Source organism: Danio aesculapii, chromosome 16, assembly GCF_903798145.1.
Source record: "Danio aesculapii chromosome 16, fDanAes4.1, whole genome shotgun sequence".
NCBI lineage: Eukaryota > Metazoa > Chordata > Actinopteri > Cypriniformes > Danionidae > Danio > Danio aesculapii.
In genome coordinates, this window is record NC_079450.1 from 13,218,306 (window position 1) to 13,244,842 (window position 26,537).

At 34.1% G+C, this 26,537-nt stretch overlaps 1 protein-coding gene across 4 annotated transcripts in view; it reads left to right on the forward strand.

Moving 5' to 3' along the window:
* The window catches only part of oxr1a (oxidation resistance 1a), a 305,739-nt gene that overhangs the window by 178,019 nt on the left and 101,183 nt on the right, over positions 1-26,537 (forward strand). For all 4 annotated transcript variants that reach the window (XM_056474694.1, XM_056474693.1, XM_056474695.1 and 1 more), the window contains one exon: positions 23,073-23,155. In XM_056474694.1, coding sequence (XP_056330669.1) covers positions 23,073-23,155 — 83 coding nt within the window. The remainder of the gene's footprint in view (positions 1-23,072; positions 23,156-26,537) is intronic.

Genomic DNA, 26,537 nt, shown 5'->3' on the forward strand with positions numbered 1-26,537 from the left:
GGTGCATTAGCCAGAGCTATGCTGTGCCAATCCAAGCGGTCATGTGTGGATGCCAGTGCAGGTAGAACCGTGCGCTGGACAAATGCTCGTTTTTTTTTTTTCTGTAAAACTGCCCGTCGAAGAACTTGATCTACAAATGTGCAATGATAAGTTGGGGTTATAGTTAATCAGAACAGTTCATCAAACACTTAATTTAGGACAAATGAAGTTAGGAGTCATGGCAGAGTTTAACCATAACAGAGCGTAAGTTTATCATCTGTATTTAAGCCTTTTGATTGTGTGAGAATTTCAGAAGTATAAAGCATTTAGACACAAAAAAGTACCATTTTAAAGTCTTAATAAAGATTAAAAAAAAAACTTTAAATGATTTATATAACGAAGACCATGTAATTTTACATCAGATTATTTTAGTTTCTGTACCTGAACACTGTTAGACTCTCCAGAAAACCATAAAGCACGGTTTATTTAACTTTTATATTTGCTCTATTGCATTTATATACGCTTGCAATTTATAATATTTTATGCGGATGTAATACATTAAAAAGATCATCTCAGTCAATCTAAATTAATGATTTTTTTTCCCCCAAATAGCGCTATTCAAGTCATCTGGTAAAATTGTATTCAAATGGCAGAATAGATCACAGACAAACAAAATAGCACATTGTCAGATTATTCCTACTGTATATCGTGCAACTTTAATTAGTGTTATATCAGTGTGTTTATATTTTTAATTTGTTAATGTTTGTATTTATATGTTTGTATTATATATCAATATTTTCATATAATTAGCATTTATATGAATATATGAATTTATATGAATTAGCATCCTAATATGAAATGCCAGCCTGATCTCATGAGAAAATGTAAGTATTTTACGTTTTATCCATTTAGTGGCTAATTCGTACGAATTCGTATAAGTTCAGTCGTACAAAAATGTAAGATTTTTAAAAAGGAGGCGTGGCACCCAATCCCGCGCCTAAACCCAACCGTCAATGGGTGATGAGAATATCATACTAAATTGTACAAACCAGATCATACAAATTCATACGAATTAGCCATTAAATCCAAAAGTTACAAATTCCTGTGAGATTGGGTTGGAAATGCAAACAATTAATTTAATAACTATAATAAATGGAATGTGTTTTATACAATTTGATTAGGTTTGTGTGCAAGCTTTTGTGTATGTGTGGTTTAAAGAATAGTTTGTGCTATTCTTTCCCTTTTTTGTGATATAACACTGTAAAGATATCCGTTAATTAACAAGTTTCGTATTTCATGATTCACAAGTTTTTTTTCTACTTATTTATGGTTGCATAATGGAACATACAGTTGAAGTCAGAATTATTAGCCTTCCTGAATTATTACCCCCATGTATAAATTATTTTCCAATTTCTGTTTAACAGAAAGTTTTTTTCAACACAATTCTAAAATTAAAAGTTTTAATAACTCATTTCTAATAACTGATTTATTTTATCTTTGCCATGATGACAGTAAATAATATTTGATTAGATATTTTTCAAGATGCTGGTATTCATCTTAAAGTGGCATTCAAAGGCTTAACTCGGTTAATTAGGCATATCATTGTGTAACAGTAGTTACACAATGTAGACAATCAAAAAAAATGTCAGTGTCAAAAGCTAAATTTTAGGCCTTTTAAAAAGTCTTTAATCTACTAAAATGTTGTGTTGTAGGTCTTTAATTTTTGTTAAACAGGTCTTAATTTGTCCTTATTCATGTATAGCTACCCAATCTGGCTATCAACACCCATACAACACCAACAATCCATCTAAATAAAACTTAACTTTTTATTTAAAAATAGCATTGATTACTTTCCTTACAGTAACATTTGCTTAAAGGTTTAACTGCTGAGGATACTGACCTGACCTATATATATTTTTTATTATTATAGTATTATTATTATTGTAGACTGAAGTAGTTGACAGCAATGTTTTGTTTATTCTTGGTAAGGGTAATAGGGTTTGTGATTAGATATATTGGAAAATTACTTTTAAAATATTCAATCAAAATTATTGTTACTGTATTATTAATTTTATTAGTTTGTAATCATTTTTTGTCAAATAAGTTTTTTTATTTGGTCATTGAATAAGCTTACAATAGTCACAGATTCCAGGATTATTTTTTTCTGATATGCACACATTTACAAAAACAAAACAATAACAAACACCTCAAGCCCAGCCTGTAAATATACAATACAGAGATAATCAAAACAACTTTTTAGTTATAATACATTGCTTGGGGGGGAAGAATTCCCCATGAAGTGACAAAAGAAAGGGCCCCAAATCTTTTGAAATTGTCCAATGTTGCCTTTTAAAATATATCTGGTTCGTTCCAAGTGCAGAGTAGATATCAATTCTATAAGCCATAGTTTAGCAGTTGGAGGATTAACATTTTTCCAGTATAATAATAGCAGCTTTTTGGCTATAATCAAACAATATGTAAGGACTTTCTGTTGTGTACTGCTCAATGAATATGTACAATCAGAATGTCCTAATATAATAACCATTGGGTCAGGATCTACGTGTTGATCAAGAACATCTGAAAGCACTTTAAAAACCTCATTCCAGAATCCCTGTATTTTATGACAGGATACAAAACTATGAGCTAAATCAGCTTCTTCTGATTTGCACTTATCACAAATGGGAGATATATTGGGAAAATCCTATGTAATTTCTTTTTGGAGAAATGTCGCCTATGTAGGACCTTGAACTGGATGAGGCATAATCTAGTGTTGATTGATTGCTTATCAATATCCTCTAAGCTATTCTGCCAAATCTCTTCCGATATTTCGATGCCAATCTCTCTTTCCCATTCTTCAATTTGTAATAATTTTTTGATCGGGCAAGTATCCTTTCTAACTGGGATATTTCAAAACAAATCTTTAGATTTCATTTAAAATGGTCTTAAAATGTCTTTAAAAGTCATTTAACTTGGTGAAACCTGCAGAAACACTGTAGATTATTAAGGCAAGTTAGGGTGTGATTACTTAATTTGTAGACAATTGAAGAAATGTTGCTTAAGGGGGCTTATAATATTGACCTTAAAATTATTTTAAAAAATATAAACCTGCTTTCATTCTAGCTGAAATAAAACAAATAAGACTTTCTCCAGAAAAAAAATTATATAGAAAATACTGTGAAACATAATTTGGGAAATATTTAAAAAAGAAAAAAAATTAAAAGAGAGCTAATAATTCTGACCTCAACTCTCTCTCTCTCTATATATATTTTTATATCGCACACCCATAATGTCGACACGATTCACCAGATTGCTTTAGCACAAAGAAAATCCTGTTTCATGATATGACCCCTTTGGTTAAGGGAGAAGTAACAGCCAGGGGAACAAACACAGCAAAGTTGCTCACTGAACCAAGCAGCTGAAGCAAAAGGACCCGGCGGTTGTCACGGCCCAGACTGTCACAGTGGCTGGTGTGTAGTGTGAGAGTGTGTGTGTGTTTCTAGCTTGAATGCTGCGTCAGGAGAGCTGCTGAACTCCACGCGGCCTGTTCCTTTCCCTCATTAACACCCACCCCAGGTCAATTAATCAAACTCCGATACTGTCAGTGGCTCTGCGTGTGTCACCCGCACCAGAGCCTCTCATTAGCACTCACTCCAGGGTGACTAATCGCAGCAAGATCCTTCCATCCACTCGGTTATTGCTTTAGTGAGCACTAGTTTGCAAATCGAATAAAGCAGTGGCTAAAGTCTGCCTCTGTTCTGATTCGCAAGTTCAGCTCTGCTCTTATACAGCTGAGGACACTACTGTTTGGTGGGTGGTTAAATAATGAATTGAAGAAGATGTGTGTGAATTAAACAAGAATAATTCATATTTAAAGTGTCACGTCAAGGAAAATGACACTAAAACATTGTAGGAGAAAAGCACTGCATACTATAGAATATTTATGACGTTATATATGAAAGAAAAACAAGTTTTCATTGCGGGAATCCTTTTTTGTGTATCATGAATAAAAAAAGATTTATTTTAAATGAGCCTGCACAAAAAAGAATAAATAAAAATAACAATTCATGAGACCCTGTGGACATTTTTTCACATGAATATACAATATTAAATAATACAATAATAAATTACAGAACAATGGGAGTATAATGTACATTACAATGTACATTATTTTTCCAAAAAGGCAAAATTTCTTCATCAGGCACTACTGCAGAATAAACAAAAATGTAAAAGAGACGGAAAGATGAAGAAAATGCTCTATTTTGTAGTTAATTTATATTTATTATAGTCTTCAAATATACATATATACAGTTGAAGTCAGAATTATTAGCCCACTGAATTATTAGCCCCCGTTTATTTTTTTCCCCAATTTCTGTTTAACGTAGAGAAGATTTTAACACATTTCTAAACATAATAGTTTTAATAACTCATTTCTAATAACCGATTTATTTTACCTTTGCCATGATGACAGTAAATAATATTTGACTAGATATTTTAAGACACTTCTATACAGTTTAAAGTGACATTTAAAGGCTTGACTAGGTTACTTAGGTTAACTAGGCAGGATAGGGTAATTAGGCAAGTTATTGTATATTGTTATTTGTTCTGTAGACTATCGAAAAAAAATAGCTTAAAGGGGCTAATAATTTTGTCCTTAATATGGCTTTTAAAAAATTAAAATCTGCTTTTATTCTAGCCAAATAAAATAAGACTTTCTCCAGAATAAAAAATATTATCAGACATACTGTGAAATTGTCCTTGCTCTGTTAAACATTAATTGTAAAATATTTAAAAAGAAAAAAAAAACAATCAAAAGGAGGGCTAATAATTCTGACTTCAACTGTATATATTAGCAATATCACGTAAGTAGCACTGCAATATGGCTGTATATCGGCACTGTTGGAAGGCGTGAATTGGCTTGAGGCCGCAGGTCGAGTGCCTTAGAGTCCCACCAGTGATGATATACAGCCGTATCGTACTGCTACAAGTGTGATATTGCATTTATAGAACAGTTTACCGGCATAATGGTATGTATAAAAAAGAAAATCAAACACAAATTTTCAAAAAATCCTTTTCTAAGCGGAACTACTTTCTTCCTCCGTTCATTCACATCTGCAGCTGATTGTCAGAATAGCAGAAACCATTGTTCATTTACCAATGTCACTTTAGAGCTAGTATTTGAATGATTCTCTAGCGTACTGTCTAAAGCAGGGGTTTCCAACTGCTAGCCCGTAGGCAATTTGAGTTTGAGACTAAAGTGATGATAAAACAGGTGATTTTGCTCACATTTTAAGATTATAAGGCTGAACGACATGAAATGCCATCAGTCTACAGAGATTTCCCAGTATTACTCTGTTGCAATTGGGATATCACAATAATGATAATAAAAAGCCAAAGCAAACATTAGCATATTACTATGGTATAAATACAGCACTACAGCATTCAAAAGAGAGGTATCTACTTAGAATGTCTCTTATCTGTTCTGTAATGATTTGTTCAGCTGTAGTTTGAAACATTAGTTGAGAAAATGCTGTTTTTTACCCCTAAGGACTTATTATGCAGTCTCTGTCGCCATCTTGTGGCAAAACGTTAACCGTCTTTGCTCTGCTCAGTATGACAGGCTGGCCACCGATGTGCCGAATCTCTGAAATTATAAATATTTAAAATAGGCAATATCCTTAAAAATAAACTGCATATTGCAATAAAAACAATTACATTCTCACCTAAAAAGGCCTCAAAGTACATTATGTTGTCCAACAGTAGCAATATTTGTCAAACTGTATTGTTTATTGATCTGCTGTCGCTCTATGTGGGCGGAGTAGTAATACAGAAGAGGCTGTACGAGTTTCACATGGCTATCAGCCAATCAGATTCGAGAACAAGACAGAACTGTTGTATAAATATTCATAAATATATAAAGCATTAAATACATGTAAATTTAGTAAATAAATACTATTTCAAACCAAATTTAACGTTTCAATTAAAATATAAAATATTAAATTAAAATATTTGATTATTATTATACTACTTTTAATATTAGTATGCCAGTAGAGTATCTGGAACTTATTCAATGTGCTCCAGATTGTCTTGTGGGAGGTATGATGCATGATTTCTAAGACATAAGGAATGAGTCTTCTTCAGATTTATTGGCATGACTAAAGAGCACACTGGGATGAGACGTGAAGTCTAGCTCTGCACTTCCCTTCAGCCGAGATGTTTATACTATTCTTCATCTCACTGCATGTGGCAGCTTTAGTGCTAAATCCATATCCACCATCGGGAAAGAGGGACAAATAATGCAGGCCAGGGGGAAAAAAAGAAGAAAAAAATAGACCCAGAGCACAGACCCAAGCTGAAAGATCAGCTGCTGTGCTGTAGGAAACAGTTCCCTCGGCCTTTGACGCTCGCTGGGTCTAGATGCTTAGTCAGAATTTAAAAGGTTATTGAATGGGGGGCAAAGTTTGATCCGCTGAGCGTCAACTCTGACTGCTACTCCAGCATTTAGTCTAGACTAGTGCCAAATAAACACCGCTGGGACCGCAGCGCTTTTTACCAATCAATGAAGTTCAAAGGTGACATCCATAGAGTCAGTGTTAATGTTTCATTTTCCTTTTGGTTTAGATCCAAGTTCAAAACAAGAGAGAAAATAAGTATGATGGTACATGTCCCATAAAGAAACCATAAATACATAGAAAAAACTTATACGGAGGCTGTTAATTAACAGATATTTTTACAGGGCTGGACGATATTTCGTTTTTTTTTGGTATCGATAATTATTATATATTTTAACAATACATTTAGGAATATTAGGATTTTTTTTTTATTTAACCATTTTATTTTAATTTACCAATATTACTAAGGCAAATACTTTTAATAGTCAAAAACTAAAATATTTAAACTATCTGATCTCTCTATGACAAAATAAACATAAGTGTTAAAGAGACTCTTAAACTCGATTAAATAAAATGTTACAAAGTGTGTGCATTGGTAAAGGGAGATCAACATCTGTAAGGTGTGAATAATAACGATACAGTAAACCTCAAACTCTGTAAGCAAAACAAATTATGATGATCAAATCTGAGCTTTCAATAAAGGAACTAACCATTATTATTCAAATGCAAACTGCAACATAACAAATTTTGAGGTTGAATGACTATATTACCCCCTATGCTATAAAATCTTTCATATGGGGGGCTAGTTACTGGGATGTACAAGAAAAGAAACCAAAAAGCCACTCTTATCCCATTTTACATGTCATGGCACATAATTCGATTAACATTGCGTCACCACGATATCCACATTTCCTCCGGTGTTTCCCCTTTGTTTATTTGTATCTAAATACATCTATTTGTATCTATTTAACTTTGTCATTTTTTTAAAATCATACTACAGAATTTGTTTCTAGAATCATCTCAGTTGATCCAAAACTATATATACTGTACATAACAATATATATATATCATAGTAAATGAAAATTTGCAATGTCAGTTTTTTCCAATATCATGCAAACATTGTTAAACTGAAGAAAGAAAATAAGAGCCAATTTGTTAAAGAAATGAGAGGCATGTGTCTGTGCTCCAGTGTTTCCTTCCTTTTGCTGCTGCAAAAAATGATTGCACAAGAGTCTGTTTTCCTGTTTAACATTTCACAGATATTTTCATTAGGATTATAAATCATACGAGACTTGTTTTTTGACTATATTATGTAATGGATGTTGAAATACAAATACAGAAGCTACTCTTTTGGCCATTCAGTAATGCAAAAATATTAATTTATTCAGCACCCCTATAAGAGCCATAAAGTCTTCTATGTCTAACTGTATTTGTTTGCTAGTTTAATGTGTATATTGTGAAATTTGCCATATATGTTTGTAATTAGGCAACAATCACATGCAGACTGCTAAAATTTTAATGTTCAATGCACATTTATCCATATAATATTAGTGCCAATTTTTAAGGTCTGATGTTTCTGGGGAATTTTTGCACTTTCCAAGTCACATGGTTCCCTTTTTTTTTTTTTGGTATCCGAGAACAATTCAATTTAAGATATTATTTCACAGTGTATTTTTATAATTATTATTTTTAGGGTTTTCACCTTTATTGATAGGACAGTAAAGATGTACGGGCAGGAAAGTGTGGAGAAGGATTGGCAAAGGACCTCGAACTGGGGTCGCCACGTGCACCTCAGTGCTATGTGTCGACGCACTAACCACTAGGCTATTGGTGCCCACTCCACGGTGTATTTTTAAGGCTTGGTTGTGTTTAGAAGAGTCAACGCAATGTGTGCTCCTGCTTCATTTTGTAAAAAATGACGTCATTTTTTTCATATATCTTACTTTGATTATATACTGCTACACAGCTAGCATGAAAACAACTGTCATATTTCGTAGTTCCTCCAAAAGGCCTGCCCTCAAAAGGCTCTGATTGGTCAGTTAACATAATGTGCTGTGATTCGCGGATCACCTGGAAAAGTGTCACCCACCTTCAAACATGCGCTTTTGCACTGTGTAAACACTGTCAGTCAGAGTGAAAATCAGTTTGTGCCTGAATCAGACAGAAAATGCAGAGCACACAGCTGAACCTCACGCCTGCTCTCTGAAATAAAATCTGACAAGTGTCTTTCACATGTATTTGGAATAAGCATGTGTTCACTTAACGTTCACTTATCTTTTACGAGTTCATTATTTGAGATGTAGCGTGCACTGAAAGTGTCCGCCTGGAGAGAGACTGCAGTGCTGGTGAAGATTGTGGCTGTTTACAGCAGTTTGACTGATAAATATGAATTTGTAGCTAAATTGTTAATGGTGCCAAACAGCATTTCTCATTGTTTACATCTTTTCTTAAGTCCTTGCTACAACATACCATTAACGCTAAAAACTGTGCATGTAATTGGTCAATTTTAACAAATAAAAACACTTACAGCTTGTGGCTCACAATCCACAGCTTCGTCGGTTGGAGGAGTTTTGAGTCAAATCCAGCACTGAACTAGGAGAGATTCTGGAAGCTGTCCTTTGTCAATTGCTAGCTATATGTATTTTTATAATACTCTGGAGCATAATTAAAATTAAATTGTACGCACTTCTCTCTTTGTGTCGTGTCATTTGGAAGCCCAAATCCAGAAACAGACCAAGCTCTGTGGAAATACCAGCGTTTGGACTGCATTTTAGCTTTCTCTAGCTACATTACAGCGCCTCTGGCCACGGCGCTTTGCTGCAGGGGGTGTATGCGCATGGTGAATGCACGTGACCTGAAGCGTTTGTAATGTCACTAGCCCGGATGCATTTTTTTATTTATTTATTTTTTTGGTAGTCCCCGAACTTTGTTTATTGCTAAGCTAACTCTAAAAGCCAATGTCTCCCTTTTCATTGATTATTTTTTATTTATTTTTTTTGTGAAAGTGAAAACAAAACAGTATTTTTACTTGATCGAAGAATTTTTGATATTTGGACTTCAAACGAGACAACGTTTCCAATGTTTTGCATTGTAATTATTAAATTTCTGTACCTGAATACCGTTAGCCTCATCAGAAAAAATTGCGCTATTCAAACCATCTTGTCAAACTGTATTCATCCCAGAAGAATAAAAGAACGCAATATCACATTTTTCAATATCGTGCTGCCCTAACTGGAATCTACTGATGTTTAAAGAACATCGCTGAAGAAGAAAACATTATTTACAAATATGTACCTTATGAACATGTTATTGATTTAGTGATGGCACTTTTGAAATGGTGAGTAAATAATATAGAATGGTCTTTATGTGGCCTGTCCCTTTAAGACAGCAGAATAGTGAATCAAATTGTTTGTTCATTGTTGCTTAAATGAAACCGTTTTGCTCAACAAATAACAAAGTCTCCCTAGCTAGTCATCACATTCCAGCATTGTGTCTTTTGGTGTATGTGTGTGTGTGTGTGTGTGTGTGTGTGTGTGTGTGTGTGTGTGTGTGTGTGTGTGTGTGTGTGTGTGTGTGTGTGTGTGTGTTTACCACCTGCTTATTATGATGGGGCACTTGTTTCCAGCCCCATTCTGAGCAGTAAATGAGAGTGGTCTAAGAATACCATCCGGAAGACCACTGCAGCTGCTGCTATAACACAAGCCTGGTTGTTTTCTCTGTCACGCTGAAGTTGCCCGCATGCATTCTGTGTTCTTGTGTGACAACAACAACAAATGCTGGAAAAAAATCTTTAACTGAGATCGTAGTGTCAGTTTAACAATCGCTTTATTATTATTATTATTTTTTTTTTGCTTTCTTTGCTTGCAGTTATTTTTGTTCATTCAATGAGTTTCTGATCTCTAACTCTGTTGAACTGTATTGCACATAACTCGACATCATTCCTCAAACCATGCAACCATGAAAGATGCTTGAGAAAGCTGACAGTTTTTTTTTATGTGTACACTGTTAACAATTTCCTATAGAATTCACAGTAACTTGCTGTCAGTTCACTAGTAACTTACTGTAAATAAATTACAGCAGAAATACTGTATTCATACTTACAGATCCATTAATCTAACTGTATATGTATTTCAGAATTGTATGTATCTTTATTGTAAAATGTACAGTAATTTTCACAATGCATATTTAAAATACAGTAAAATACAGTTTATATTGGAGTTAAATACTATGTAATTTACAAAAATTGTTAACAGTTTAATTGATTTCAGTGACATGATCCCTCAGAAATTATTCTGATATGCTGATTCATGATTCTGGTTTAGATTATTTCAGATTATTCCGATTTTTAAAAAGCAAGCTGGTTTCTATGTTTGTGGAACCAAGGGAAACGTGGTTTTTGATTGATAAAGTGGAAGTTTACATTTACATTAGTCAGACTAGCTGCACAATACAGTACAGTGTAGCATTTCAGCTTTAATGTGCAAAGATTATAGTTGAGCAGGAGCTACAGAATTGTATTTAATCACTGTATTTATATGGGATTTATATGATTTATGCAAAAACATTTCTTACTTAGAATTTTTGTCTTGTTTATATATCATACCGATAAGGGCAAAATTATGAACACTCCTGTAAAATATTTATTCATTTTCAAATATTTCTAAAGTAATATATAGGGGTTAATGACATTTATTAATTAAACTTAAAAAAAAAAAAATCATTTTAGGGTCAATATTATTAGCCCTTTAAGCTATATTTGTTTACTATTGTCTACAGAACAAACCACTGCTATGCAATAACTTGCCTAATTACCTTAGCTTGCCCAGTTATCCTAATAACTCTAGTGAAGTCTTTAAATTTCACTTTAAGCTGAATAATACTAGTATCTCAAAATATCTAGTCAAATATTACATACAGGCAACATGGCAAAGACAAAATAAATCTGTTATTAGAAATAAGTTATCAAAGCTATTATGTTTAGAAATGTGTTAAAAAAAAACTTCTCTTTGTTAAACAGAAATTAAGTAAAAATATAAAAGAATTAAAATTTACTATTAAATCTGAATTCAACTGTATATAGTGTGTTAAGATAAAAAAAAAACAGTATTCATTTGATATTCCACACAGCAGAAACGTGCAACAATGGGAGTCTAGAAGTGCGTTGATATTAGAGATGTACTGAATTTTCAGCCACCGAAAATGTATCGGCCGAAAATGTTATGCCATTTAATGGACCCTCGCTTAAGTCATTGTTGGGATATTAACTTTTATATCGAAATATCATTATATCAGCCCAATATCATTATTGTTCAGCATGGAAAATAATTATCCAGATTAAGTTTTTTCCATATTGTTCAGCCCTAAGTTTTTTATATATATATATATATTTATATATATATATATATATATATATATATATATATATATATATATATATATATATATATATATATATATATATATATATATATATATATATATATATATATATATATATATTAGTAAACAAAATGTATATTTTATTTGCAATTGCATAATATGTACCATATTATGATTCTGCATATAGCATATGTTCAGGCCTTCTGTACAGCTATAAACAACTCGACTGTTTTATCACATCTCCATGGTTAAAGCTGATAACCGATCCTCAGTGTTGGTTTAATGTTGTTTGTGTAATAGATGTGAGCTTTTACTGCTTGAAATCACAAGACTGAGGTACACGTGTTTTCCTTTACTGAATGTGCAAGTAGTGTTGCGTTTACAGGCAAAATAAGGGAAATGGTTACAGATGTATTTGGGTCAGGAATAATAATATTACTTGATTTACCAGTGAAAAGAAAAAGAGTACAGCGTGTGTCCTTGTCCCATATTTCCTACCTGTTACGTGACCATTGAATGCTAGTTCTTATTAGCAGTGGCCTTTATATTTAGAGCGCTAAATCACAGTACAATGATTCCGTACAAAAACAACATGAGTTGTCTATTTGGGAGGCGTTCAAAAACATGCTGTTCCTCCAAACGTGCCCTATTATGCTGTGATGACCTTTTGCAGAGAGTACACTGACAAAAATAACTCTTACGATTTACTTTTTTTTTTTTAAATCTTCATATCAGGGTGGCACGGTGGCTCAGTGGTTAGCATTGTTGCATCACAGCAAGAAGTTTACTGGTTCGAGTCCTGGCTAGGCATGGGACGATAACCGATTTCAAGGTTTACCACGATTTGGAAAAGTCAAGGTTTTAAAACCGGCAAAGTTTTCTGTGATACCATTCCTAAGGTATATATGGAAGTTTTTTTTGTTGTTGTTGTTGTTGTTGTTTGTTTGTTTGTTTGTTTGTTTTATTTTTTCCATGCTTTTCACAACTATTTTATTTCGTTTTTTAGGGCAACAGTATGTCCAGCAGAAAAAGAACCTCTACATTACAAGCTACTGGTCCAAAATATTTTAAATGTTTCTTAAAATAAAATATATTGTGTTTAATGGGGGTAAAGTTGTTGTTTTTTTACCCAGACATTTAAAAAGAACTTATTTTGGTAATCACAGTAATAATCACAATACCGTGATGCCATGAAATCATGATATTTTTATTCAAGGTTATATCATATTGTCAGAATCTTATACCGGCCCATGCCTAGTGCCGGCTAGGTCAGTTGGAATTTCTGTGCGCTATAGGTGAATTGAATAAACTAAATTGCCAATAGTGTATGTGTGTGAATGAGTGTGTTTTGGTGTTTTCCAGTGCTGGGTTGCTGCTGGAAGGGCTTCCACTGCGTAAAACATATGCTGGAATAGTTGGCGGTTTATTCCGCTGTGGCGATCTCTGAAATCGAGACTAAATAAAAGGAAAATGAATGAATGAAATATTCGTATCAATTTGCACGAGAACATTTCAAGCAAATTAATCTTATATCAAGCACAATTAACTTGTCAGTATCATGTAACATGTACTTAAAGTTTAACCTAACACTCCTAGTGAAGTAGGAGTACAGGATAACATGAAGTAAAAAGTAATTGGTTATATTTAATTTGAGTCTATATTTATTTAAATTAGTCCAGTAATACAGAGTTTGTTTTAGCAGAAGGAACATTGCTTTTATTAATTTAATCTAAAAAACAATCTAATTAGTTAAAAATGTGTACATTTAGCATAACTTAATTTAATTAAGACACAGATTTCCACTGATTTGAAATGTGTTATTTCACTTTATTTGAAACCTATTGAACCCAAGAGCAAATTAACTTTAAATGCTTTCTGATCTCAGAGCTAGTGTTAGCACAGCTTAATGCTGATAATAAAAATGTCAAGACTCAAAGCTTGAGTGCTGCACTTCTGCAAGGTGGTAACCTCAAAACATACATGAACTCTTCTTAATCTTCAAACTAACGAAGATCAAACTCTAAAAAATCTTTCTCTCAAATTTATTTAATTATTTTTAAAAGATGCTCCTCTTAATTCAATCCCATGCACAGCATGCTGGGAACTACACATCCATTATGACATATCCATTATTACAATTTTCTTAACATTACTAGGATTGCAACGAGTAGAAAACATTAAAATATTACAAGTAAATTATTATTATTATTATTATTATTATTATTATTATTATTATTATTATTATTATTATTATTATTATTATTATTATTATTATTATTATTATTATAGGCCACTGCCATATCAGACCGGTAACTCACTGAATCTAAGCAGGGCTGAGTCTGGTTAGTATACTGGATGGGCGACCACATGGGAAAACTCGGTTGCTGTTGGAAGTGGTGTTAGTGAGGCCAGCAGGGGACGCTCATCCTGTGGTCTGTGTGAGTCCTAATGCCCCAGTAAAAGTAAAGGGGACACCATACTGTCAGTGGGCACAGTCTTTCGGATGAGATGTTCAACAGAGGTCCTGACTCTCTGTGGTCATTAAAAATCAAATGGCACTTCTCGTAACCACTTAGCCACCGTGCTGCCCCTAAAGTGGCACTTGTCCAGCGAAAATTTTAAGAAATCTAATTTTGAATCAAGAAGAGAGAATTATGGCAAAGAAACAAGAAAAAGGACTTTAATGGTAATGAAGGTTTTGATATTGGTTGTGGAACGTGTGTTCAGTCCTGAAAACGTGAAGTAAAACACATTGCATTTGTTGATTTTAGAAAAGACTCATTTCAAAAGGTTTTGTCATGCTAGCATAGGCAAACACTGTATCAACTGTCTTGATGCTCAGGTGCTTTTTCTGCAGTGTCAAAGTACATGATTATTGAATTCAATTCATGTTTATTTCTATAGCACTATTACAATGCAGATTGTGTCAAAGCAGCTTAACATAGAAGTTCTAGTAAATTGAAACTGTATCAGTCCAGTTTTATTGCGTGTGGTTGTTCTTGAATTGTTTTCATAGATTTAGAATAAATTTTAGCATGAAAGTTTTAATGAATCATGATTTATTCGTGAGAAGACGTCCGCGCACACATTTCACGCTTTAATTTGTGCATACGCATGGTTAGTGAGCGTGAGTAGTATGAGACCCAATATTATAAACCTTTAAAATAGCATATGTTGGTCACTTTAATTGCTGCTGCCTGTAAAGTAGGGCTCCACGATAATAGAAAAATCGGACATTGGGATATTTGTTGTGCTGTGATATATATTGCAATATGAATATAATTTCACTAGATGATTTGAATAGCTTTATTTGGAAATATTTTATTAATTTAGAACAAAAGAGAAGATTAGGTCTGGGATGATCAAGTACATCTGCATGATATAACATAATATAATATAATATAATATAATATAATATAATATAATATAATATAATATAATATAATATAATATAATATAATGTAATGTAATGTAATGTAATGTAATATAGGATAGGATAGTATAATACAATATAATACAATATAGGATATTATAATATAATATGATATAGTTTAATGTAATGTTATGTAATATAATAAAGTATAATACAATATAATAAAGTATAATGTAATAAATTATAATATAATATAATATAATGTAATATAATATAATATAGGATAGGATAGTATAATACAATATAATACAATGTAGGATATTATAATATAATATATTATAGTAGTGTATAGTATAATATAGTATAATATAATGTAGTGTAGTATAATATAATATAGGATATTATAATGTAATGTAATGTAATATAATATAGTATAATATAGTATAGTATAATAAAATATAGTATAATGTAATATAATATAATAAAGTTAATATAATATAGTATAATATAATGTAGTGTAGTATAGTTTAATATAATATAGTTTAATATAATATAATGTAGTGTAGTATAATATAATATAGTATAGTATGATATAGTATAGTATAATATAAAATAATATATAATAAAATATAGTTTAACATAATATAATATGACATGATATATTACATTATATTATATTATATATTAATTACAGATCAAAAATAAAAGTTAAAAAAACAGTCGTTCAGGCATTCAAGTATAGAAATGTAACAATCGAACATAAAATAACATGGTCATCATTGTATAAATATTTTAGAAAAATAATATTTAATAATATCTTTATAATTTAATAAATAATGTAGTTCTGCAATGTGATTATTGCAGATACACGCATTGCGATATTGATGCTCAAAATATAAATTGTTCAGACCAAAGTGTTTGATTTATTTGGATTCATTTGGACACATATCACTAGGTTTTGTAACAGACCTAATTGTGTTACTAAGAACAAATGCATATTTATCCATGAGATTTGTTGTATTTTTCTGATGGAGAGCGGCTCTGGATGGACACTGGCTGCACACAGAATGTTCCAGAACCCCAGAGACGGTGGATTTGGTGTCTCTCCGACACACATTGGGCTCTTTGTTTTCTTGTGATGTGGCAGCTCTTATCTCAGCGTGTGAAAAGCCTGTTTCAGACGATATAAACACACATGTGAGGCTTCCATTCCAGACAATTTCAGCTCTTTTCATGGAACTTATCTCTGCCATGTGTGTGTTTTTTTCTTCTCTCTCTCTGTGACTCATGCATTGAACAATACAAATATACTGGAGTACACAGACATTCATCTTTTTTGCTATTAACTTTTAGAAATATAGTGAATATTCAGATGTTAATTATACACCAAATCATTAATTATGCAATTTTAGTCTTCAGATCTAGAATGATTTCATGCCGTAGATGTGATATATAGTGTGTGCAATATATTGTTTTGTCCAAAATTAGCATTTTGTGAGTGGTTGGCAGGGTTTTGCTAAGGTGTACTTCTCACTTGCTATGGGATTCTTAATGGTTGGTATTAGAGTCGTATATTGTCTATTGTGAAAAATCGCGATGGATGATGTTGTCGTAGGCGACAATGAATTAATTATTTGTGAATATTTAATTAATTTATAACGGATTATTATTTGTAACCTACCATTTCAACTACCTGACCCACATGGTCTTTGTTTTATCCCTAACCAAATCATAAATAAATCAAGATAAGTTACACACAAATTACCACCTGTCAATCACTTTTTCTGGCATGAATAGGCAGAGTGATCTGTGTCGTTATAATGGCATCGACAAACTTGGTTGGTGAAAAAGGTGCACAGGAACCAACCAACAGTATCTGAGGTTTTTGCTAAAATTACTAAGCACATGCGTGAAAGTAAAAGATTAATGCAGTGTACTGACGCCTTAGTGTGTATTTTTTACGACGGGGGCAATGGCGATGGACGATGGCATCGTCTATCGACCCAACCCTAGTTGCTATTAGAACTGCACAATCTCAGAATCTTATTGTTATCGTGACAATAAATAGTATGTGTGATGTCCATATTACAGAGAAGCACAATAAGTTATTATGTATTTGTATGTATATATGTAGTTTATTTTATGTGGCAAGAATTTGTGTGCTGTATGCATAGGTTGTTTATCCAAATTGATGATGAAATAGCATTTTGTAAAAGATAGCTGTACTATTAGAAATATCGTTATCGCAACACTTAAGAGAAGTATTGCACAATTTCACAGTATTGTGTAGCCCTAGTTGTGTTTTGTTTCTGGCTAAGGCAAAAAAATGCATGCACAAAAATGGATATTAAAATTTCAAAGTCAGAATTATTAGCCCTCCTGAATATTTTTCCCCCAATTTCTGTTTAACGGGAAGAAGTTTTTTTTTTTTCACACAACACATTTTTACACATTATAGTTTTGATAACAATTTTTTAATAACTGATTTATTTTATCTTTGCCATGATGACAGTACATACTTTTTTACTAAATACTTATTTAAGATACAGTACTAGTATTCAGTTCAAAGGGCTTAACTAGGTTGATTACATTAACTAGGTGAGTTAGAATAATTTGACAAGTCATTGTATAACATTGGTTTGTTCTGTACTCTATCGAAAAAAATATTGCTTAAGGGCAGGGTGCAAATTACAGTGGGGTTTGGGGGGATTGACCTTCCTAATTAAGGCTTGATCCCCCCTGAAGGATGTCAAAATGTGGGGGGTCAGCTCTTTGAAACTGGGAAAAAAGTTTACTCTGATCTGTATTTTATATAATAATGTGTAAATAATTAAAATAATAGACATCAATTTGACCACCCCTATAACGATTCATACCATTGTGAATGCATAATCAAGCCAATCAGTCCATGCAAGAAAAAAGTCATTCAGCAGTCTGAAACCGGCAGATTTAGTCACCGATAGACATCACAAGAGTTCACCAGACGTGGACAAAACCACGTTTTCTCAAAAAAAAGGTATTTGTTTCCAGATATTGCCGAAAAGTTGCGTCAAATTAGATTCACTGTTTGCATAGTTTGTCCTAAAGTAAGCAGAAATAGCAAATCAGGTCAGAATAGGCTAAATAGCCTATCTCACAAAACACTGAAAACTTAAATACATTTTCTGAATAAATTAGATGTAATTTAAATAAACACATATGTTTGATTCACTAAGCATGTATTACACAAACTAACTTTACCAGAAAAGTTGACCTCCCTGATCGTCAATGTATAATTCGCACAGTAAGACTAATAATATCGACCTTAAAATGATTTGAATTTAATTAAAAACTTCTTTTATTTTAGCCGAATTGAAGCAAATAATACTTTATGCAGAAGAAAAAATATTATAGGAAATACTGTGGAAAAATCCTTGGTCTATTAAACATCATTTGGGAAATATTAGAAAAAATATTTCAAATATTAATAAAGGAAATAAATATAAGGAAACTGCAAAATTTTCATCCTGTCCCAGATTTCTAAAGGCTTATTTATACTTCTGCATCAAATGCACACGTATGGTCCGGCGCATCCTCCACGCATTCGCATAGCCCTTGCCATGGCTGATGCCGACGTTGACACGCACCTCTTAAAAAATGTAGCTACACGTACCAATAACATGTAGTGCAAGCTCTGTGATTGGTCGGCTTGGTAGCTGTGACAAGTGTGGGCGGTGCTAAGAGCATTGATATGTCTTGTTAATAAAAAATTAATTGCTCAAAATATTATTTATAACCCTTGTCCAGTTTTGATCGCCTCACACCTCTCCGGACACAATCAACAAAACGGACAATATCTACAATTCGCAAAGTTTGTAAGTTTATTAATGACTGAAAGAAAATGAGTTCACAGTACACACTGAATGAATTAGAGGTGCAACCGAAAAAACGTTTCCCCTACTTCCAGTCTCGATCACCATTGTATGAAATAGACCTATGAAACGATTGTTTCCCATGAAGGAACTCCAGATGGAAACTTTTGTTTTGTTTTTACCTTATGATTAAAGTTGTTGGACGTTCGCCGGTTCCCGCCTCTGAATGAGCGAATTTTAGCTATTTTTAGCGTTCAGAAAAAAACAAAACACCCACGAAGAAACTTGACACAGAGGAGTATAAAAACCTACTGCCAGCTAGCGTTTCGGAAGTGTTATTGCAGAGCAACACAAACAGCAGAAGTATAAATGCATGACTACGCACAAGGCAGGTGCCGTGGGTCACGCCGATCACTTAATGCAAAAGTATAAACCAGCCTTAAGCCCCAATTTACATGCAATAACAATACTGCTATTTTGCTAAAGTAAATATACATTGTTTTTAATGCAAAAATCCCAATAACTCCATGAATCAGCTCAGATCTGCTTTCTAAATGCCATGACAATATATATTTTAACTATTTTACAGGCACTCTAGATTCAGTGCCATGTACTGTACAAAAAGAGAGATCTGCCTCTGCTGCTGTCCTCTCACAAACAGAGGTGTAAAAGCAGAGCATAATAGATGAGCATTCATAGCAGTGGCCTGCTTTCTGTCTCCGCATCTGAAATAACAGGACGGCTGTGACTCATGTGTCTCTCTGTCACACTGTCACAAGTGCAGAACCTGTTAGCCGACGGATTCTAGAGTTAATGTTAAGACGAACGGAGCGCCTGGAGCAAAGTGAACATGTGGAGGACTTGCTAACATTGCTGTGATAACCCTGAACAGGAGCACGCACATATCCAAGAGACTCGGATATAGATGGTAGCTGTTAAAGCCAGATACAAATGTTGGTGTCGCAGTTAATTGAAATTGATATTGATCTTTTGCACTGTGCTTTTTTGCTGGGGATTTTTTTTAAGCACACTGCCTGTTCTGTGTAGTGTTCGTATGTACAGTTGAAGTCAGAATTATTTGCCTTCCTGTGAATTTATTAATATATTTTTTTAATATTTTCCAAATGATGTTTAACAGAGCAAGCAAATGTTCACAGTATTTCCTGTAATATTTTTCTTCTGGAGAAAGTCCTATTTGTTTTATTTTGGTTAGAATAAAAGCTTTCAATTAAATAAAAAACATTTTAAGGTCAATATTATTAGCCCCCTTAAGCAATATTTTTTTCAGTTGTGTACAGAACAAGCCATCGTTATACAATGATTTGCCTAGTTACCCAACTTGCCTAATTAATCTAGTTAAGCCTTTAAATGTCACTTTAAGCTGTATAGAAGTGTCTTGAAATGAGTTATTATAAATGAGTTATTAAAACTAATATGTTTAGAAATGTGTTGAACAAATCTTCTTTCCGTTAAACAGAAATTGGTTGAAAAACTATACAGGGGGGCTAATAAATCAGGAGGGCTAATAATTCTGACTTCAACTGTATGTATAATATAATTTATATATAAATGTAACATATGTAATGTATATTTGGCAGAAAATATTAATTATTCTCTATTTATATTATAAAATAATTCAATTTTTTATGTATGCTCTGAAATGGAATATTCTGAATGCACTTGGCCAAAAAAAAAAAAAACTAAATGGAAAATTCTTTGTAATATATATATATATATATTTTATAAAATTGGATAAAATAAATCAAATAAAGTAGTAACTTTATAAGACTTTTTAAATAAAAAAATATAACTGAATAACTTCCTTTATACTCACTCATTCAACAAAAGCCTTTACTTTTGAGAATGTGTGGTTCATAGATAAGTATATGTGTACATGTGAAGAATAGCCACAGAGCGAAATATTGAGCTATTTTCAACTTTGGCAGTGATGCGTGCATAAGAAACAACTGGAGTGAAAGCAGCGGGCTGAACATTGCAGGGCAGTGCGGTGCAGCATAGTTCATTTTTGGTTGATATTTTTGGCCAAAAATTGCCATTTTGCGCCAATTTTATTTTAATTGGCCAGAATTTGGTGCATTCCTAGTAATTTTACTATTAATCTTTTTTTTCATGTAAATAAAGTTATATTATGTAGTAATATTTTTTTTCAGTGGTGGGAGAGTTTGGAAAATTATTAATTTGGCATTTTTTATTTCAACAATATGCACACATGGGTTGAATAATTTCTATAATCTCCAGGTTTAGAGTTCCAGTTCCGTAAAAATGCTGTGCATTTGTTACTCGCCTCCTATTATATTGTAGAAAGGTCTAAAGTATTTTATTTGCCGGTTGTAAAGGTGCTACATATTTTATTGCGGGCAAACATCACACTGTTACAAAATGTGGCAAACAACTGTGTGCATATTTGGTCAAATAAGACAATATTGTATTATTTTCTGTATTTTTAATCAAATAATTGCAGCTGTGCTGTGCATAAGAGACCTCATAAACATTGAAAAAAAGATTAGAAATTTTGAATAGTAATGTATATTTCATACATTTGCCCTCTAACTGATTGTCACAGCTATATTTCTGACCATTATGCCAATTTTGTCCAGCATTAAAATCTGCTTTCTGTTGATTTCTTGAACTGCAGCTGTGTAATATGTGACATCCAGACAGAGCAAACATTTTACACTAAGGAAGGAGGAAATATACAGTGGGGGAAATAAGTATTGAACACATCACCATTTTCTCAGAAAAATAAACAGAAAAGAAATAAACCAATTAAAATATGTGTAATAAAATGAAGTGATGCAGGGGAAAAGTATTGAACACATGAAAAAAGGAAAGTGTAGTAAGGCAGTGAAAGACAGCATCTCTCTTATCTCTCTTATTCAGCAGCCCTCTGTCCTTCATCAGTGTAAATTAATATTAGCTGCTTCAGTTTAACATCTACATTATCAGGATGATGAAGATGAAACCAGAGTGGACATTTTAGCAAGACAATGATCCAAAACAGCCAAGGAAACTCTCAAATGCTTTCAGAGAAAGAAAATCAAGCTGTAGAATGGCCCAGCCAATCACCTGGCTTCAATCCAATAGAAAATCCAAAATAAAGCTCAGATTTGATAGACGAGACCCACAGAACCATCAAGATTTTGACACTCTGTTGAAGTCTGTGAAAAACTCAAACCTGAGCAATTCATATGACTTCATTTTCCATATGAGAGGCGTCTTTAAGCTGCCATTGTGATGAAGCCTTTTATATAAGGTACTTAATGTGATTCAGTAGTTTAGCACTTTCTCCTTGTGTCATTTCATTGGTATTACACAAATCAAAATTTTCTGATTTTTAAAAAAAAAAATTTAAGTTGGGGTTTTTACCAAAATCGGCATCAATTTCATGTCAGCAGCTCGTTTATAAATATTATTCCCAGGATGAAAACATGACATCTTCAATACTTATTTTCCCCACTGAACTCCGCAAATTCAGATGCTTTCTTGACCCAAAGAATTATAAGAATGTTCAGTCAAGTCTAATCAGCTTGATTTACTTCCATTGCAAGTAACAACCAAGACAACTGGTGATTTCAGTAAGCTGATTGCTTTTTAAGTTATCAGCATATTGGCATGCATTTAAACATGCTGTCTGCCAGTACATACCCTTACCAGCTACACATAAGCCAGCCATTGAAATTGACTTGCACAGAATCACAGGAAGCATGTTTTTCTCTCAGGTGGCAGCACAGCAACTGTCTCCGTCTCCGTCTCACTCCCTCACAGAGGTCAGGGTGGTCTCTGTTTGTTACAGCGTTCACAGCAGCGGGAGGCATCGTAAGGTGAAGACACATCGACTGTCATTGCGCTGAGCGGAAGAGAGAGAGAGACAGCGGGGAAAGAGGGAGGCAGGCGGGGAGGGCTAGAGAAAGAGAAACACACAGAGAAAGAGAGAGAGAGAAAAGCTGCGTTCTCCGGCTCGTTCACACAGGCTGTTGACGGATGAGCCGTCGGTCGAGGCTGAGAGCTCGGCAGCTTGTGTCAAGCTGAGGGGAGAGTGGAACATGAACATAATGAGAACCTTCCCTCGCTTGCTTTCAGATACCGGCCAGAAGAAGACGCCGGAGAAGAAGGATGGAAGACGGATGTCGTTCCAGAGACCGAAGGGCACCATCGAGTATTCCGTAAGTGGAAACATCAAGCTCTTTTCCCGTGCATGTGCTGTTTGTTTTGCAGGATCTTATCCCAGACACCCGGTGATGATTTCTTTCATTTTCAATTTTTTTCCCCCCACATGTAGCTGCAAGAGTTGTGGTTGTGTTTACATCAGGCTGCCATGCGTATGTCCTCTACGATTATCAGCATGCATTCCGACAGACTATTGCTGAATGACCTTGCTTTCTGCGTTTGCATTTCTATTGATTTAGCATGTGCGTGTGCTGAGCGAGTGAGCGGGCGGGCGAGAGAGAGAGAGAGAGAGAGAGACGGTGTGAGCTTCGATTGTCTGTCTTAACAGCTTGTTGTGTTCTTGAAATGACCCTCAAATTCCAGCTGCGGGCAGAGCGTTTCTCTCTCGTCTCTCTCCCTAGTAACAGAGGAGCGTGTGGGTTGAGGCGAGCTCTGGAGTTCTGCCTGGAAGTGGAGAAAACTGCTGGCGGCTTGAGCTGTCATTTAGCCAGGAGATTGGATTCACACCCCTTTTCCTCCAAAATGTGGAGCTGGTGCTGCTGCTCATCCTGTTGTTGCATACCTTTGCATACTTGTCAGCAAAGATGGTGACCTAGTCAGTCAGTGTAAACAAGGACCATTTCTGATAGACTCTATGTGACTGTGGAGTCTGTCAGAAGTGGTCCTTGTTTACACTGACTGACTAGGTCATTGTCTTTGTTTACAAGTCTTACAAGTTCTGAAAAACATTTTAGTGTACAAAGTAGGATGGTTACTTGGATTACACTTTGACTAATCAATGCATGGGTCGCCTTACAGAAAGAAGGTTGCTGGATCGAGTCCCCGCTGGGCCAGTTGGCATTTCTGTGTGGAGTTTGCATGTTCTCCCTGTGTTGGCGAGGGTACTATAGGTGAATTTGAATAAAACTAAATTGGCCCTAGTGAATAAGTGTGTGAAAGAGTGTGTATGGGTGTTTTCCAGTGCTGGGTTGTGGCTGGAAGGGCATCCGCTGTGTAAAGCACAAGCTGAAATAGTTGGTGGTTTATTCCACTGTAGCGACCTTTAAAATAGAGACTAAGCTGAAGGAAAATGAATGAATGAATAATTTGTTGGCAACTCGGTGGTGCAGTGGGTCGCTGGTTCGAGCCTCAGCTGGTCCAGTTGGCATTTCTGTGTGGAGTTTGCATGTTCTCTCCGTGTTCGCGTGGGTTTCCTCCGGGTGTTCCGATTTCCCCCACAAGTCCAAAGACTTGCGCTATAGGTGAATTGGGAAGCTAATTTGTTCGTAGTGTATGTGTGTGAATGGGAGTGTATGGGTGTTTCCCTGTGATGAGTTGCAGCTGGAAGGGCATCATCTGTGTAAAACATATGCTGGATAAGTTGGCCGTTCATTCCACTGTGGTGACCCCTGATTAACCCCCAGGGGTCGAAGACCACGTATATGCGTTTTGATGCGTCTTCTGCTCATAACGCTGAAATGAACTTAAATTACACTTTTAGTTTTGATCGTACAGATAAGATCAATACATCAATCGAATCTGTTAGGTGCCTACTTTTTGTTGTGCACACTCACAACAACAAACATGTGTGCTTTTGCAAAATAAGGAAAACAAATAGTGTAGGCATACTTTCATTTCTCTCTCCGTGAACTGCTTTTAGAAGTGCGTCAGTAAAATGCACTGAAACTAGACAAAAACAAAACACATAGACATATGTGAACTGAACTTAAACTTTAAAAACTGAACTACACTATTTCAATTTACTATGATCTTTTATGTGAAGCTGCTTTGACACAATCTACATTGTAAAAGCGCTATACAAATAAAGGTGAATTGAGTTGAATATGTGAAGTTTCATAAACTAATTTCGAGTGGAGCACGTGATATGATTGAGCACGACTGGCTGCTCATCTGTAATCAGTAATAACCCAATCAGAGTGATCCTAGTTTACTATAAATGGATCATTTTCTTCCTACTGCTCTATCTTCGTTTGGAAGAATCCCCCCTTCCACCCCATCTCCTCCTTTTCCTCCCTTTTCTAAAGGGGGAGCTCTCGAGACCTACCTGATCTCGGATCTCCTGATATGCTTATTGATCAGGCGGGAGCCCTGGGCTCAAATATCTCCGAGCTCAGGGTTCTCTCTCGGGACAGCATGCCAAACCTGCTTTAATCGCCAAGCATATCTAAGTGGGAACTCTTGAAGTCTATAGAAAGCTTGAAGTGTCTTCTTTTAAATGCAGGGAGTGCATGTTGAAAACGAACATTGCTTGATAAAGTAATCTGTATGAAACCAACGCAATGTCTAGTTTCTCAGTCCGAGCTCATTAGTTTTAATGCGACCATGCCCACGAGTCTTTGTTATTACAAGCGTCTGCATAAGACACAGGCAACACACAGACTGTGGTCAGAAAAACACGTCACTAAAATGCTCAACAAAGAGGCATGAGTGATATATCTATAGAAAGCTTGATATGTCTACTTGTGCAATAACCAATTCAAGTCGAAAGCAAATAATCTATTTTTATGTAATCCTTATAAATGTAAGGACTGGTACAGATTCTCCTATATCGCCTCATCACAGCTAACATGATTCCGCCTCTCAGTGAGCACGCTGTTCATATGCCAGATGATTTTATTAATAAGTTATTTGAGTTATTGCAGAGATGTATGGATGCAGTCCTCCAAGCTCATGGAAGTCATACACAACATTCATTCTTTTTCCACTGCACCATGACTTTATATTCTATACTGTACATTATTACTGTTAAGTGACTAGACTTTTGTCTAAGCAAAGTCAGACCTTACTGTCCTAATGAATAATTAAAATAGTCAAGAATAAATAAGCGTAATCTAAAAGCCTTTACCTTTCATATATAAGCCACTTCTGATATCAAATGATCAACTAGAACTCAAGTTATTATTTGTTGTTCTTAACTTGGAAAGGCGACAAGACTTTTGTCAGGTAGTGTATGGAATATAACAAGATAGACAAATATAATTAAATATTTACTCATTGTTTTAAATATATGTACATGTCTTTTGTTCAACAATGCTGAATATTTTATAAAAATTCTTACTTTTTTATTAATGTCAAAATAATTTGCTATTTTAGTATTTTTAAATGTGTTTTTTAGTGATCACAGGCTTAGTTTTCAGAGGTCTTGTTATTGTAAAATGCTGATTTGATGCTCAAAGACAAAACGTATATACTGTACAGAGAGAAAAAATGCTTCCTGGAAGTTTTGTGAATGCATTTTATTTTTTCAGATTTCACTAATGAATGGAAATCATTTGTAACATTCCACATTCTGTCAGTATGCTAATGAAAAAAAAAGATACAAAAGAAGCAAAAAAACAAATCCAAACTAGCTAGTTGTTGGACTACTGGTAGATTAAT